Consider the following 14,444-nt stretch of genomic DNA (forward strand, 5'->3'; position numbering starts at 1 on the left):
ATTGTGTGTCTGAAAGACTGTGTATCTCTGAGCCAATTTTCTTAGGATAATAATGTAAATAATGTTGTTTACCTGTTCAATAGAAAGTAATATCAATTTCAATAGATGCAAAGAATATGCCAGTGGAATGATTATCATTGGAGAAAGTCCATCATTTTAACCAGTTGCCTACTTGAACTGGGTGGTCCCTTTATAAAGCCTATGGGCACTTCAAAATTCAGTAGTCAGCGGGTTAGTGTTTCATTATATGTATTCCATTGCAGTACATTCAAAAGATGTTAGAAATCTTTTAGAAGCAGTCAAGTTTAATGTCACGTGGCATATTTAGACCAAACGCAATTCCTAAACTGACACAATTCTTATACTATTTGATATTGCTTTTAAGAAGATGGAGTGGATGCAAAATTCAAGCTATGATAAACTTTGATATCATGTGACATGTTTAAACCAATGTGGAGCGTTGTGGCCCAGTGGATTTGTCTTCTGACTTTGACACAGAGGGTCGTGGGTTCGATTCCCAGCCATGGCGTAATTTCCTTCAGCAAGAAATTTATCCACATTGTGCTGCACTCAGGCGAGGTGAATGGGTACCCGGCAGGATTAATTCCTTGAATGCATGAGCGCTGAAAGGCAGCTCAAGCTAAAGCCGGGGTAATAATAGTAATAACAACGTGCCTCGGAATAGAGTATATCTAGATAGATGGTGCTATATAAATGACTATTATTATTAATCACAATGCCTAAAATAACCCAACTATTTTATACTATTTGATATTGTTTTCAGTATGTAGGAGTATAAGCAACTTCAAGATATGATGAACCAGTGTGGAGCAATCAAATTGAATGTCATGTGACATGTTTAGACCAATCACAATGCATAAACTAACCTAACTATTTCGTACTATTTGATATTGTTTTCAGTATGTTGGAGTGGATGCAAACTTCAAGTTGTTGGAAACCAGTGTAAAGCTCTATGAGGATGATGATGATGAATTACAGATCATTAACCTTGCGGTCACAGACCTTGGTGCTGTCTTCAAACAGCGACCAGCGGCAGAAGCAATCAAGTAAGAACAGTCCATAGTTATCTCATTTTTTCTAGAATTCATACCAAATACACAGTATTATCATGAAGGATTTAATTGAATATACTCGTCTGTCAATGAAATTCGTCATTAAGTTTAAAAATTACAAATGCATACATATAGACAGAATGATACAAACTTACAATTTCGGGTTAAAATGTGTATAATATATATGTTATTTATTTTATTTTTTCATTAAAAAAGAATTATCCCATTACATTTGGGCAAACACAGAGAAGGCTCGATCATATAATATAGGGTATTTGTTTGGGGTCCTAGGGTTAGGTTGTTGAAGGAGGAAGTGATCTGAGAGAGCTTAGAGTGTAGAGAGATTAGGTCAGTGATGCCTCCATATTTATTTCCTATTTACCATATCTGATTTTATCAGGCTTGACCTACAGCTTGGTGAGTTCAGCGTCCTTGGATCGCCAAACAATGGACAGCGCCCTCAGATGGTGGAGTCTCAGGTCACTCTGGAAGATGAGAAAGTCTCAGAAGTCAGCCTTCAGTTTGAGACCAATCCTATGGACGGCAAAGCTGATCAACGTATCATCCTACGGACACAGCCTCTCAAAGTGGTCTACGATGCGGTAAGTCTTGGATATTAAGACTTTTCTTGTTCTGTAATATCTGATCTTATTATTTGACATAAGATATCTTCTAGTGTCTTTCCTGGAATATATTCAGATACCAGAGATTTTATATTTTGAAATCATTCTTAAATATATACAATTCTTTCCACATACTAGTTGGGATTACTTATGGCAATAAATAATATGAAATTGTCTTCAAGAAGGCTTCATTTTCAAGATAGATTTGTTGCAGGTTAAGTTCAATACATAGTCACAATATTAAGTAAAGACTACTGGGTCATTGTAAAAGACTTATGTTCAATTGCTAAGCAAGCATGAGTCTAATAATCAAGTATACTAGTGTTTGAGCATTGCAAGAAACTTGAGTTTGTAATTGAGCACAAATCTCAAAGGACTTTGCTTGATTAAAAAACATATATATATTTTTTAAATTGAACGCATTAGTATTCACGTGATCTTGTGACCATGAATTGAATTTAGCCTGCCAAAAATTCCATCTTGATAAACTGTATTTCTCAAAGTTGTCTATAACTTGATGAGTTCATTGGTCTAAATAGACCATTCTGAATCTAGGTCCAGGTTAGTCTAATGGTAATAATGCATGTTATCTGGCCCTTCTTTGCTTTCACTATAATTCAGAATACAATCAACAGTATAGCAGCTTTCTTCAAACCTCCACAAGATGTCAGGCTGGATGAGTGAGTTATATTTCAATGAATTCAAAATTTTATTTCTTCATTTCCATTAGAAAGAAATACAAGGCAGTAAAAAACAATTTATTATTATTTGCATGTGATTTTACAAACTTGAGAGCTATCATGAGAATGTTTATATCAGAGATGATGATGATGGTGATGGTGATGATGCTGATCATGATGATGGTGATGATGATGATGATGGTGATAAATGTAATAATGATGATAGTGGTGAATGTTAGATGATAATGATGATGAAAGATGGATGATGATAATGATGACAGCGATGATGATGATGGTGATGATGATGGTGATGGTGATGGTGATGATGATGCTGAAGATGATGATGATGATAGTCTAATTGGTGAAGATATTTTATATGGTGATGAAGCTAACATTAATGAGAACAATAATACAATTCACATATATTGCACCATCTATAAGTAAAACTATTCTGAGACAGATAATAAAATAAATAATAGAAAAAAAAATCATAGAATACACTTACTGCAGTGGCTTCATCATGCCGCCATCTTGCAGGCTAAAAGCCATTGCCTTACTTGGTGATTTGCAGCTGGTGCATCTCTGACAACTTCTTTTGCACGTATTCCTATATCCTCTGAGGGAGGGAGCTGTGAGATCATAATATACAAATGATGCATGCACATGAGTTCATTAGGCGATCTATGCTCACGCGAGATGAGGCTCTGTTCAATCCATTGCACGAAACCGTTAGGCTGAGTGCAATGGGGTGAACACAGCCTCAAAGAGAGTGGATAGGTCGTATAATGGACGAAGAATGCATGCATCATTTGGTTTATACAACGAATCTTATAGATTTTTTTATTTGACGATAGATAAGACAAATATCAACAAAAGCAGATGGAATTAAGACATATTTTGCCTTTGTCTGACAATTCATTTTCTCTGAAAATATTTTGTTTTCTCGGTTTATGAAAGCAGTTAATTGTTTTATTCTTTTGTGACGCACTTTGATTCGTGAATCTGGGTGCGCACAGTCAGCCTTCTTAATGCGCTTACTTCGATGCTCGCCAACACACACATACAAAATGTACGTATACACACATGCTTAGTGGTACACACTGAAGGAGAAAGCTCAACCGTGCAATGGAAAAAATAAAAAATGCACGGTCGCCGTGCAATGGAAAATAAAATTTGCATGCAGCACAAAATGGGTCAAATATTGAATGGCTTTCAACCAATCAAATTACAAGAATCTTTGTATGAGTTGTATAACATAATTATGTTCTATACAATTATCAGAAGAAAGATGGTACAAAACTCATCTATGGCAACATTCATTAATAATATTTTTGGATCTTTTGTTGTGGTCTGGTAATGTTTGTGAAACAAATAAACAAGAATTCCTGAACAAAACATCTAGAAAACATTTCATTTCTAGTTAAATATTATAAGGATTTGAATAGCTCTATGTGTGATCGTAAGATGACTGTACAGCGCAACCACTACTAGTATATGAATATACTCTAATTTGATAGAAACTCCTATTGCTTATACTGCAACACTCTAAACAGGCAAGTCATAAATAATATATGATTCTAGACCTAGGTAAAAGATGCCGCACATCAAATTGTTTTTGATAAAGATTTTTTTTTCATTTTCCCTTCAGCCTATCTGCAGCCGCGATGTCCAACCTGACGGAACTTGGCTCCACCTCAACGACAGGTCTTCAGTTCATGGTGGACAACAAGCAGATCCTGGATATCAGTGTGGATGTTAAGTCTACCTATGTCATCATCCCAGAGAAAGGTGTATTTGATGGGTAGGTCTGGTACTTTCATTTTTAATCTCAATCAAATAACTTGATTAATTCAGTCCAGGCCTGTAGAAATGACTTTGAAAAGTGGAGACCACCAGGACGTACATCCCCCTTCCAGATGGAGGGACCAAGTCGGAAGTGACGTGGGACTCCCGGGTGCTGTAGACCTATCCCAGGGTAGAACTGTCTTATGCACCTAAGTCACATATTACAATTATTTAATAATAGCTGAATTTATATATTTTTTTTGCCAGAGAATACAGAACGTAACTATGAAGCTTGAGTTACCACTTTATAAACAGCACTCAGTGCATTCAATGAATTGATCCTGCCTGGTACCCATTTACCTCACCTGGGTTGAGTGCAGCACAATGTGTTTGAAGGATGATAGAACTATACTAGAGCAAGACACACCCACACACTGTGGTTGAAATAGCTTAAAACATGTAATAATGTTCACTTGATGAAAGCACCAGTCACATAATTAACATCACTTTATATGTGTATCATATTGTTTTTTTAGCTCAGGATCGGTGCTCGTTGTGGACCTTGGAAATTTCAAAATGAGAACGGAAAGCGAGGAGAGACATGTAGGAGAAAGAACAGAGGTGAGATTAAGTTGGACTGTTTGAGGAGTCCTTAACTTTGACTTTATTCAATGATGACAATGATTGTGGTGGTGATTATGATTTTGATGATGATGTTAAGATGATGATGATGATGACAGTGATGGTGATGGTGATGATGATGATTATTTGATAATGGTGATGATGATGTTTTTGGTGAAGGTGATGATGTTGATGAAGATGATGAAGATGATGATTGTGATAGTGAAGATGATGATGATGAATGATAAACGTGGTGGTCACAATAATGAGGATTTTTTTTATTATATGTCCCTCTCAATCTAGAATGAATCACTTGAGGATCTCATGAGAAAGGCCTATGACCGATTCAATCTTGATGTTCAAGATGTTCAGGTTATCTTTGCTCCTAAAGGTAAATTTTAAGCCATCTCTGCAACACCTTCAAAGTTACCCTTCTTTTGTTAATTTCATACAGGTTTTTTGATAAAAATTATGTTGCTAATGTTTTTATTGTTTTGATATATTAAGCTGCTGAAGAATTTGAAATACAGAATAATCGAAATTTCTTTTCAGAAAACAATTGGCAAGAAATAACCCAGCAGCATGATTCAACTTGTAACTAGATTATTGATGATAATGATAATAGCTATAAAAATAATAATAATAATATGCGCCTTTTATATAGCGCTTTATACAATGTCTCTAAGTGCTGTATACTCTAACCCTGGCTTTAGCACAGATGCCCTGATAAGGTGCTCAAGCATTCCAGGCATTCCTTCCTACCAGGTATCCATTTACTACACCTGGATGGAGAGTGGCAAATGTAGATGAAATGCCTTGACAAAGGACGTTAGTGTCATGGTGGGATTTGAACCCCGAACCTTGTGGTTCAAAGCCAGTAGATTTATTCACTGAGCCATAACACCACTTAATTAACAAAAGCATAATAAAAATATATGAGTGCTTTTAGGTTTTATAATTACTAATGAGAATTGAAATAAAAGAATGAGAATGATATTAAGTTGGTTTTCAATTTCTTCTCAGGGGAGGATTGGCAAGCCATACGTAAGCAGCACGGATCCCCTCTTCATCTCCTTCAGCCAATGGATCTACATATCTCATTACAGAAATGTATGGTGGAAGATGTAAGACTTGCCAAGTAAGTAGATGGAAGCTTAAAAGTGCCACCCGGATGTTCAGATAATCATCTCGTCACTTCTACAATCCTTGAAAAAGATGATGAGATGACAACATCTTGGATCTCGTAATGTCTACATCCCGTTTGAGAAATAATCAGATGACAAAATCACAGATCTCGTCATATCTGCATCTTTTAGAAGAGATGATCAAATGACATGATCATGGATCCAAGATCTCGTCATCTGATCATCTCTCCAACAGGATGTAGACATGACGAGATCCAAGATCTCGTCATCTGATCATCTCTCCAAAAAGACTTAGACATGACGAGATTCACATAACATTACAAGAGAAAGGAAATTTTCATGACGACATGCACGGAACTGTTTCAGTGATGTTGCAAAATTTAGGAACTCCATAATTTCCTTATTTTTCATCGGATGTCAAAGTATTTTTTTTTCAGGGGGGGGGCTTTACTTAATATATTCAAATCATGTGACTTTCATTATCCATTTAAATGCATCCACATATTTGTATATATTTAAATATTTTTTTTTATAGGATGAAAGTGACTGGTGAACTACCTGATGTATCCATCACTCTATCAGATCATAAGCTGAAGCAGCTGCTTGCCCTGGCTACCAGTATACCCTTACCTGAGAGTGATGAACCCGAAGCACCTACTGCCAAGAAAGATAGCAAGGTCATTACTTGGAAAAAAATATATATGTCTCATATTTAGGCAACTTGTCAAAAATCGGTGCCATATCTTTTAGCTGCAATCCCGTTTTGAAGGCTTCCCCGCATTCTCCCTTATTTTGTCTGTGATGGATAAAATATCTGCTCACTGGATTCCGGCAGGAAAGACACACCTCTGACAAGATGCTCTTTACTAATTCATTCTTTTTATGCAATGAGATATATATTATATATGCTTATTACTTGGAAATATTTATTTTATTATCAAACATTATTATGTAATTTGGGCTTTGGTAAGCATGCTTATCCTATTTCGAATGATTCTATTCAATTGTTTAAATATGTTAGTTTTTCATTTCTATTTCAAAGCATGGTTGATGCACTCTGAAAAAAGCAACGTTTTCTTTTGATATGTTTTGGGAAAAGTGGTTTGGGAGTATTTTATTTTCTATCTCTGTTTCTCTCTAAAGGTAACTGGTGTTATTTGAAAATTAGATTAAGTTGATCAAGAATGAATTCTTGCCCTGTTCTTAAAGAGAGTGTATTCTACTTGCAAATTTCACATCCTTCAATCTGCTGCCCTCATTGTCCATATGGGTCAACATCCTCATCCCATGATGCAACAGCCTCAATGATGTTAGATATACATGATCAGGCTTTGGCACAGAAACTATCAAACTACTCTATTTATAGACGCCATCACTGAGCAATGGGACAATTGATTTGGAATTCTACAATTTGCAAAGAAGTCTGAAGAATTCCCTTAACCCTTTGAACCCAATAAAGCCAGAATATCTGCTTCACTTTAAATGCGCATATACCTGAAAAGCCGGAAAACCGGCTTCAAGTCATGTGATTTGAAAAGCGAGGGATTTAGATGTCAGGTGGACATTAAAAATTATGTAATTTTAGAGATATTCTGTTAATAAATTCAGTTTATAATTTGTTGATGATTGGTTTCATTTATGAGGTTTTACCATGAAAAATGACCAAAATATGCTACCCTACCAAGGGGGCTCGTGCCATAATTCATGGCGAGGGGTATACAGACCATGTGTAAACTATTGTTGAATTTTACTTCTGTCAAAGCAGTGATTTTGAGTCAATATTTGAGATTATCGTTAGTAGGCCTATGGGATGCTAAACAACAGCCAGGCCAGGCTTGGAGATCATTTATTTCAAATGTCATATGTTCTTTTGTTTTGCTGATAATGCACAAATAATTCTGGGTTAGGGTCAAGACTGTCCCAATTAATCCAGAGTTCAAAGGGTTAAGATTGTTTGTGAAGTACAAAGTTCAAGTCTTGCACATACATTGAGATTTTGGGATGTTCAACTTGGGGACTTCTTTCAATTATATAACCTTTGTCTCCTGTTCTTCTGTTCCCTTTGCTAAAAAAAATGTTTCTCTTTCTGTAACAATTAAAGTAACTTAGGTGTTATGGTTCCTGCCATGGAAACTTTAATTTTGATTGCCTTCTAACCCAAGTTGTCTTTTATCATTACAGTATCTTTTATGGAATGGGGTACTTGGGTCCTGTAATACAAAGCCAAATAATTGATCAAAGGACTGATTTTCACAATTGATTGCATTGATAATCCTGTGCATTCAATTGTAAGATTCAGTCGCAAGATCGGGTGCTTAGCTTTGTGTGACAGGGGCTGTGGCTATTCTATCTTTCTCTCTTTGACTCCCCTATCTATCTGGTATCTTGCATCATGGTATTCTTGAATGATACAGGGTGTCTCGGGAGCAGGAGGGGCAGCAAGAGGAGGCCCAGGAGGCCACCAGCAAGACTCGTCCGCCTCCGTAAGTGTGGTCAAAGCGCTTGCGTCTTTGGAGGAACTCGATGGTTATGAGACGGCGAGTGAATGGACAGAGGCAAGATGTTCAGAGAGTGTTGATAATGAACAGACTTTCACAAAAACCAAAAACATAATCCCTAACCCATTTAGTTATGTTTTGTTTCAATCATTTACTCAGAGTGTGATAAAAGTTTATGCATGTCAGTATTATCAGTCTTTTAGAAGTTTCCTAATAATTCCTAACAATCATTGTCTTTGTAATCCATGAAATCTATTTTTATGTTTAGCATTTTGTTATTTGGTTGATTTTAATAAGCCCTTAGAATAGCTTATTTTTTCCATCTATATTTTGTTTCTCAAAGAAAGGAATATTGGACATACATGTACATGTAGTTTTAAGAAAGGTTTTTCTAAAACTATTCCTACCAAAATTTCAAAAATTCTATTTCTTACAATAAACACTTGTTCAAGTATTTAAGAAGGATATCATAAAATCCTTTAGAAATGGACAAATAATCATATTTTTAGCTGTTTCAGGTATGTCTTTATTTTATGTTTATTGAGGTTTTGATCATTTGTCTCTAAACCAACTTCATCCATTTTAGGGCTTACAAAATGAGAAATGGCACAGTATTTTACCACAAAGTAAAAGGACAGTTTTTATTAGAAAGTAGCTTGTGGAAAGTTTATGCATGAAGGTACAAGATATTTTATTTTTTCTCTTCAATATTAATTTGTTTTCCATTGATATATAGAATGATAATAGACATGCATGGACAAAATAAAAAAAAGAAATAAGTTACCCAGGTAAATGTATCATTTTTATTAATTCAACCATTCTGGCATAAGACTTCATCCCACTCCAACCTGCCTTTCCTGTATTCAGAAATCTCTGAAATGCATATGAATCACTACTCCATGATAAAATTTTCATTATTTTCTTAAGCATGGTCTGATCATATCACTTTGACTGTATCTCTTGCCTCTGTGTTGTGAATGGATTTCTGCAAGGAATATTTATCCTTCATTTTTTTCATGAATATTGATGAATCGTAACTAAATTGTGTTTTTTTTCATTAATTTGATGTTCCAATATTATTCTTAGTTTTTGTTTGTGTTATGGATTTACAATTTGATATTTGATAGTAACCTAACAAAGTCAAGTGCTATTTTGTTGCAACTTGTTGTTTTTCATATAAATATTTATGTAAAGATTGGTACCTAATTTCTTGTAAATTAGATAATAATTTCAAAATGCATTAAATTGTCTCACCTGATTGAATCTTATTTTTTTATTAATAACATACATAGCAGTATATGTTATCTTATCAAAGGAAGCTGAATTTTGGAGCTAATCACTTTCAAATATACTTATTTAGCCAGTACAAGTGCCATTTTGAAATTTTATCTTCCTACATTTGATCAAAATCTTATCTAAGTTGCCCTTCCTTAGGGATTTTGCTAGAAACTTGATTACAATTGATTTGCAAGTATCAGTTATAAAGTTGACTTGAAATTAATTGCACGTTTCTTGTAATGGCCCCATCAACAGTTCATTCCCATTCGACAATGTACAATGTGTGCTGTTGTGGAAGGGACGGGGGTTAATTGCAACAGTTATGATTGATTTTTATTACCTAAACTTGACTTACAATTGATTCCAAGTTTCTTGCAATGCCCTCATTAGTAGTTGCATAACTCAGTTCATTCTCATTATCACTGAGATGTACGCTGTAGGGAGGGGTTTTCTTTGAAAAGTCACGATTGATCCAGTCAATGGCAAGTTTCTTCCATTTCCCACCTATATAAACTCTGTTGATTTCCATTCCAAAGGGGGAGACGTACGCTGTAGGGAGGGGCATTTCAGACAGTAAACTCATGGCAGTAGCAGGAGATGACAGTGATGATGAATTTATGTCTGCTGACGAGGGGTCGAGTCCAACGCTTTCCAAGAAGAAACAAGCCTTACAGAGACAAGAGAGCACCAGCGTCTACATGAGATCGGACGTGGAGCTCCAGTTTGAACTAAAGAAAGTAAGTCGGTAGGAAAAAAAATGATGGTGGTTATTTGAGATGTTTGGATTTCTGAAGTAATAGCATTGTAATATTGTTTTCCCAGATATTGGATTTAACTCTGTATACAGCATTGCAATAGGCACCATTCCCGTTGGTTTGGATCGCAGCCATGGTGTTAACTTCCTTTAGCAAGAAATGTATCCACACCATGCTGCACTAGACCCAGGTGGATAAAATGTACCAACAGGATGGAATTCCTCAAAAAGCTGTGAGCCTAGAGAGATAGTAGCCTAGCGTAGCCGAGATGATATACGAGCGCCTTGAGCACCTGCCAAGTTGAATATTTATACCATATCATTATCATAAGTATTATAATTATTATAGTGCATGTCGAAAAGCTTCAGTATGTCTGTTTTTAAGGCTGTTCTATGAGTATTATTATTATCATTATTATTGTTGTTTTCCCAGGTTGCTTTGAACCTAGATCAGGTGGATGCGGATGGAACGGAGAAACCTGTTCTTGGTGTGGCCATCCATTCCTTGGGAGCTAAGGTGGAAGTCAGACCTCTTGATATGAACTTGGAGCTGTCCCTTGGAAGTATAGCAGCACAGCATCATAAATTCCAAGGTGATATCATGTCCCATAGGAATCATCACACAATCCATTTCATGTACTGACTAATCATCTTGGTTCCATGACGTTTGCTCTGGCAACAATGGCTCCACTCTGAATTCCATGCACTAATCAAATGACCAACTTTAACCCCGGGTTTAACACTATACCGTACCCTAAACCTTACTTAAAACCTTATTGCAACCCTAACTCTAACCCTACATCTTAGATGAGCAAATGTCGTGTCACTATCCTCTTAGGGGGTATTGCAAGAAACTATTTGCAATCTATTGCAGTTTTACAATTGATTGATCAAGTTTAGCTATGCCTATATGTAATCAATTTGTACTCGAGGGGGTCGTTTCATAAAGCTGTTCGTAAGATAAGAGCGACTTTAAGAACGACTGATGAACCTTTCTTACGCGCTTAACCATCGCCAATGTATATACCATTTACCACAAGAAAGGATCACCAGTCGTTCTTAAAGTCGTTCTTAACTTACGAACAGCTTTATGAAACACCCACCTGTTGCAAGAAGCAGACCATGGCCCCATCTTACAAAGAGCTACGATTGATCCAATCAACCTCAAGTATATAGAAATCCATCAAGGTCATTATTTTTTCAACAGGAAGTTTGCACAATATCCTTTTGAAACGTAGAGAAGCACATTGAATTTTTGAGAAAACAGTGAATGTATGAATATACATCATATCTTGTAAATATTTTGAACAAACAAGCATTTTCAAATGATAATGTTGCTGGCTTTCCATAATTGTTGTTGATCGGATCAATCGTAACTCTTTGTAATACAGGGCCCAGCAATCAATTACAAATTTGCAATTGATTGCAAGACATTATTGGACTGCAAGTTTCTTGCAATATCCCTTTTGTATCATTGACAACACATATCTGTACCCGTTATATAAACAGTAATATCTGGGGAAAAAAAACTTATACCGGAATCAATGTTAGAGGCAATCCTTAATGAAATTTCCCCCATCAAACTACAGGAAAAAAATAATTGCATTTTTGTTCATAGGTATGTAGTATTCTGTTTGGTCTTGGTGCCATCCTTAAGATTCTAATTTTATTATTCATACTTGAATATGATTGTTGATAATGTAAACAATGCTTTCATTCAAATACAAATTTCATTTCAGTTCCATGACAAGAATTTAGGTACAAATACAGATCATGATTGGAATAAAAATTTGGATCAAAATCAGGGCCATTATTCTCTATTCAAAGTATAATCTTGATTTTTGAAGATCAAGATTGGGATAATAAATCAAATCAAGTCAAATCATTTATTTCCATAATAATATATAAAAAAAAAACCATTACAAATATTTACTAAATAGGAAACAAACATAATTGAAAAGGAAAGTTAACCAAGTACAGTATTAAAAAATAATACAAAGAAATGCACATTATTGTGGGGGAGCCAAAAGAAGACAAAATAAGTCTTAAACTCAGGCAGCCAATATAATAGTTGTATAAAGACTTTGTTTATTTCTTTAAAAACAGTACCTGGATCTGATAAGTTGTATCTGGTTAGAACACCAGCTTATGATGAAAAAGCAGAAAGACTCCTGTCTGTCAAATATCATAAGGTAGGTTCCTATCATACACTCTCATTCAGTGCCATTGAATTTGATATTGCCAGAATAAAAAAAAAGGACTATGAGCAAAATGTGACTCATTAGAATTCCTGTTGTTCACTTTCATTCAGTGTCATGAATGTAATTTTGTTAAATTGAAAATGAAATCAAGAGTACACTAAGTATAACTTGAATATATGTGATATGTGATTCAATTTATTTCATTAAAAAGTATTGGTATTTGTATGTGGTATTTATATAGTTTATGTAACAGCAAACAGTCTTTACTAACACCAAAAAATAGACTGAGACAATCTGTCTAATGAAGCAATCTAATTGGTTTAAGAGCCATTTACCTGAATGTAAAAGACATTTTTCACTTCTATATATGTGGTCATCATACTCTACTTCCATTGTGTTGATTTAGTGAGTATGATTCATGAATTGCCGAAATCTGACAAATCTTCCATAAGCTCGTGAACAAAACTCTAATAATTAGAAAAAAAAACAAAGAAAGAAGGAAAGGAACGATTTTAAAGGACACATCGAAGAAAAGAAAGAAAATAACAATAGGCCTAACGAGTTGGCGGTAATAGTCAAATATGACTGGTCGCCATTAATATTCAACAAATTGTGTGAGCTATTAATTTTCAAGTTTCTTAGTTTTATATTTTCTGCAATGATAAGAACCTTTTTTTCGCAGTTTATGACTTCTGAATAATGAATTGAAAATGATTATTGTGGATGCACCATGGTGTAGTGGTTAAGACTCTTGTCTTTCAATCTGAGGGATATGGGTTTGATTCCAAGCCATGGCGTGTTTTCCTTCAGCAAGAAATTTACCCACATTGTGCTGCACTCAACCCAGGTGAGGTAAATTGGTACCGGCAGGAAGTTATTTCTCAAAAAGCTGTGAGCACTTGAATCAGTAGACTACATGTAGCTTAAGCGGGGTAATATAGGAGCACCTCGAGAAACTAACAAGGTGGATATGTGCACTACATTAATCCTATAGTATTATCATAATTATACTGTAAAACCTGTGTATTAAAACCACCCAAGGAAAGAAAAAATGGCCACTAGAGACAGATGACCTTATAGACAGGTTTTATAACAAATGGAAGGCGGAAATTGTGGCTACTGAATACAGAAATCACAATATACAGGTGGCCACAAGACAGGTTCGACTATATTGGACACCTTTTCTTGAATACCTTTTCATGGAATACCAGGAATATTCCAATTGTTAGGGCCTATGCTGCACCCATCTATGATTCATGCAATTTTGGCCCTAACTTATGGAATATTTCTAGTATCCCATTCTGAACCATCGAGTATTATATCAGCATTCACCAACTCTGTACTTGACCTTGAAATGCCCTTCAGATCGACAAGAACAACCCAGAGTTTGCCACCACTTACAAGTCAACAGAGCAGACGATCACAGCTCACTTCACCACTCTTGAGGTAGTAGCTCACTGTGAAGCTATCCTGGATATCACCGAGTTTGCAGATACCCTGGTGGCCAGTCTGGACCAAGGCAAGACACCGGCCACCGAGGATGGACAGGTAGAGGACGAGGGATACAGCAGTGAGGATGATAAGAAACCAGAACGTAAGTCAGATCATTATTCCCCAGCCAAAAATCAGATGAAGTTGTGTCATTGGGATGGTTGGTTGATCTATTGGAAATTTTGGGTTGAAGTACTCCCTCGGTTTTCGCCCAATGCTCACGAGACTAGGCAAACACACTGGTCTTGGAGTAAAGATGTACAAAACTTATTTGTTGAATGTGCCAGGTTCTGTA

At 35.7% G+C, this 14,444-nt stretch overlaps 1 protein-coding gene across 1 annotated transcript in view; it reads left to right on the forward strand.

Moving 5' to 3' along the window:
- LOC121411616 (vacuolar protein sorting-associated protein 13C-like) overlaps positions 1-14,444 on the forward strand; it is a 104,465-nt gene that overhangs the window by 29,369 nt on the left and 60,652 nt on the right. The window contains exons 14-26 of the mRNA XM_041604425.1: positions 922-1,067; positions 1,474-1,675; positions 2,318-2,376; positions 4,025-4,177; positions 4,698-4,782; positions 5,086-5,173; positions 5,806-5,920; positions 6,463-6,604; positions 8,342-8,482; positions 10,240-10,440; positions 10,891-11,050; positions 12,564-12,649; positions 14,024-14,252. Coding sequence (XP_041460359.1) covers positions 922-1,067; positions 1,474-1,675; positions 2,318-2,376; positions 4,025-4,177; positions 4,698-4,782; positions 5,086-5,173; positions 5,806-5,920; positions 6,463-6,604; positions 8,342-8,482; positions 10,240-10,440; positions 10,891-11,050; positions 12,564-12,649; positions 14,024-14,252 — 1,807 coding nt within the window. The remainder of the gene's footprint in view (positions 1-921; positions 1,068-1,473; positions 1,676-2,317; positions 2,377-4,024; positions 4,178-4,697; positions 4,783-5,085; positions 5,174-5,805; positions 5,921-6,462; positions 6,605-8,341; positions 8,483-10,239; positions 10,441-10,890; positions 11,051-12,563; positions 12,650-14,023; positions 14,253-14,444) is intronic.

This window comes from Lytechinus variegatus, chromosome 3 (assembly GCF_018143015.1).
Source record: "Lytechinus variegatus isolate NC3 chromosome 3, Lvar_3.0, whole genome shotgun sequence".
Classification (NCBI taxonomy): Eukaryota; Metazoa; Echinodermata; class Echinoidea; order Temnopleuroida; family Toxopneustidae; genus Lytechinus; species Lytechinus variegatus.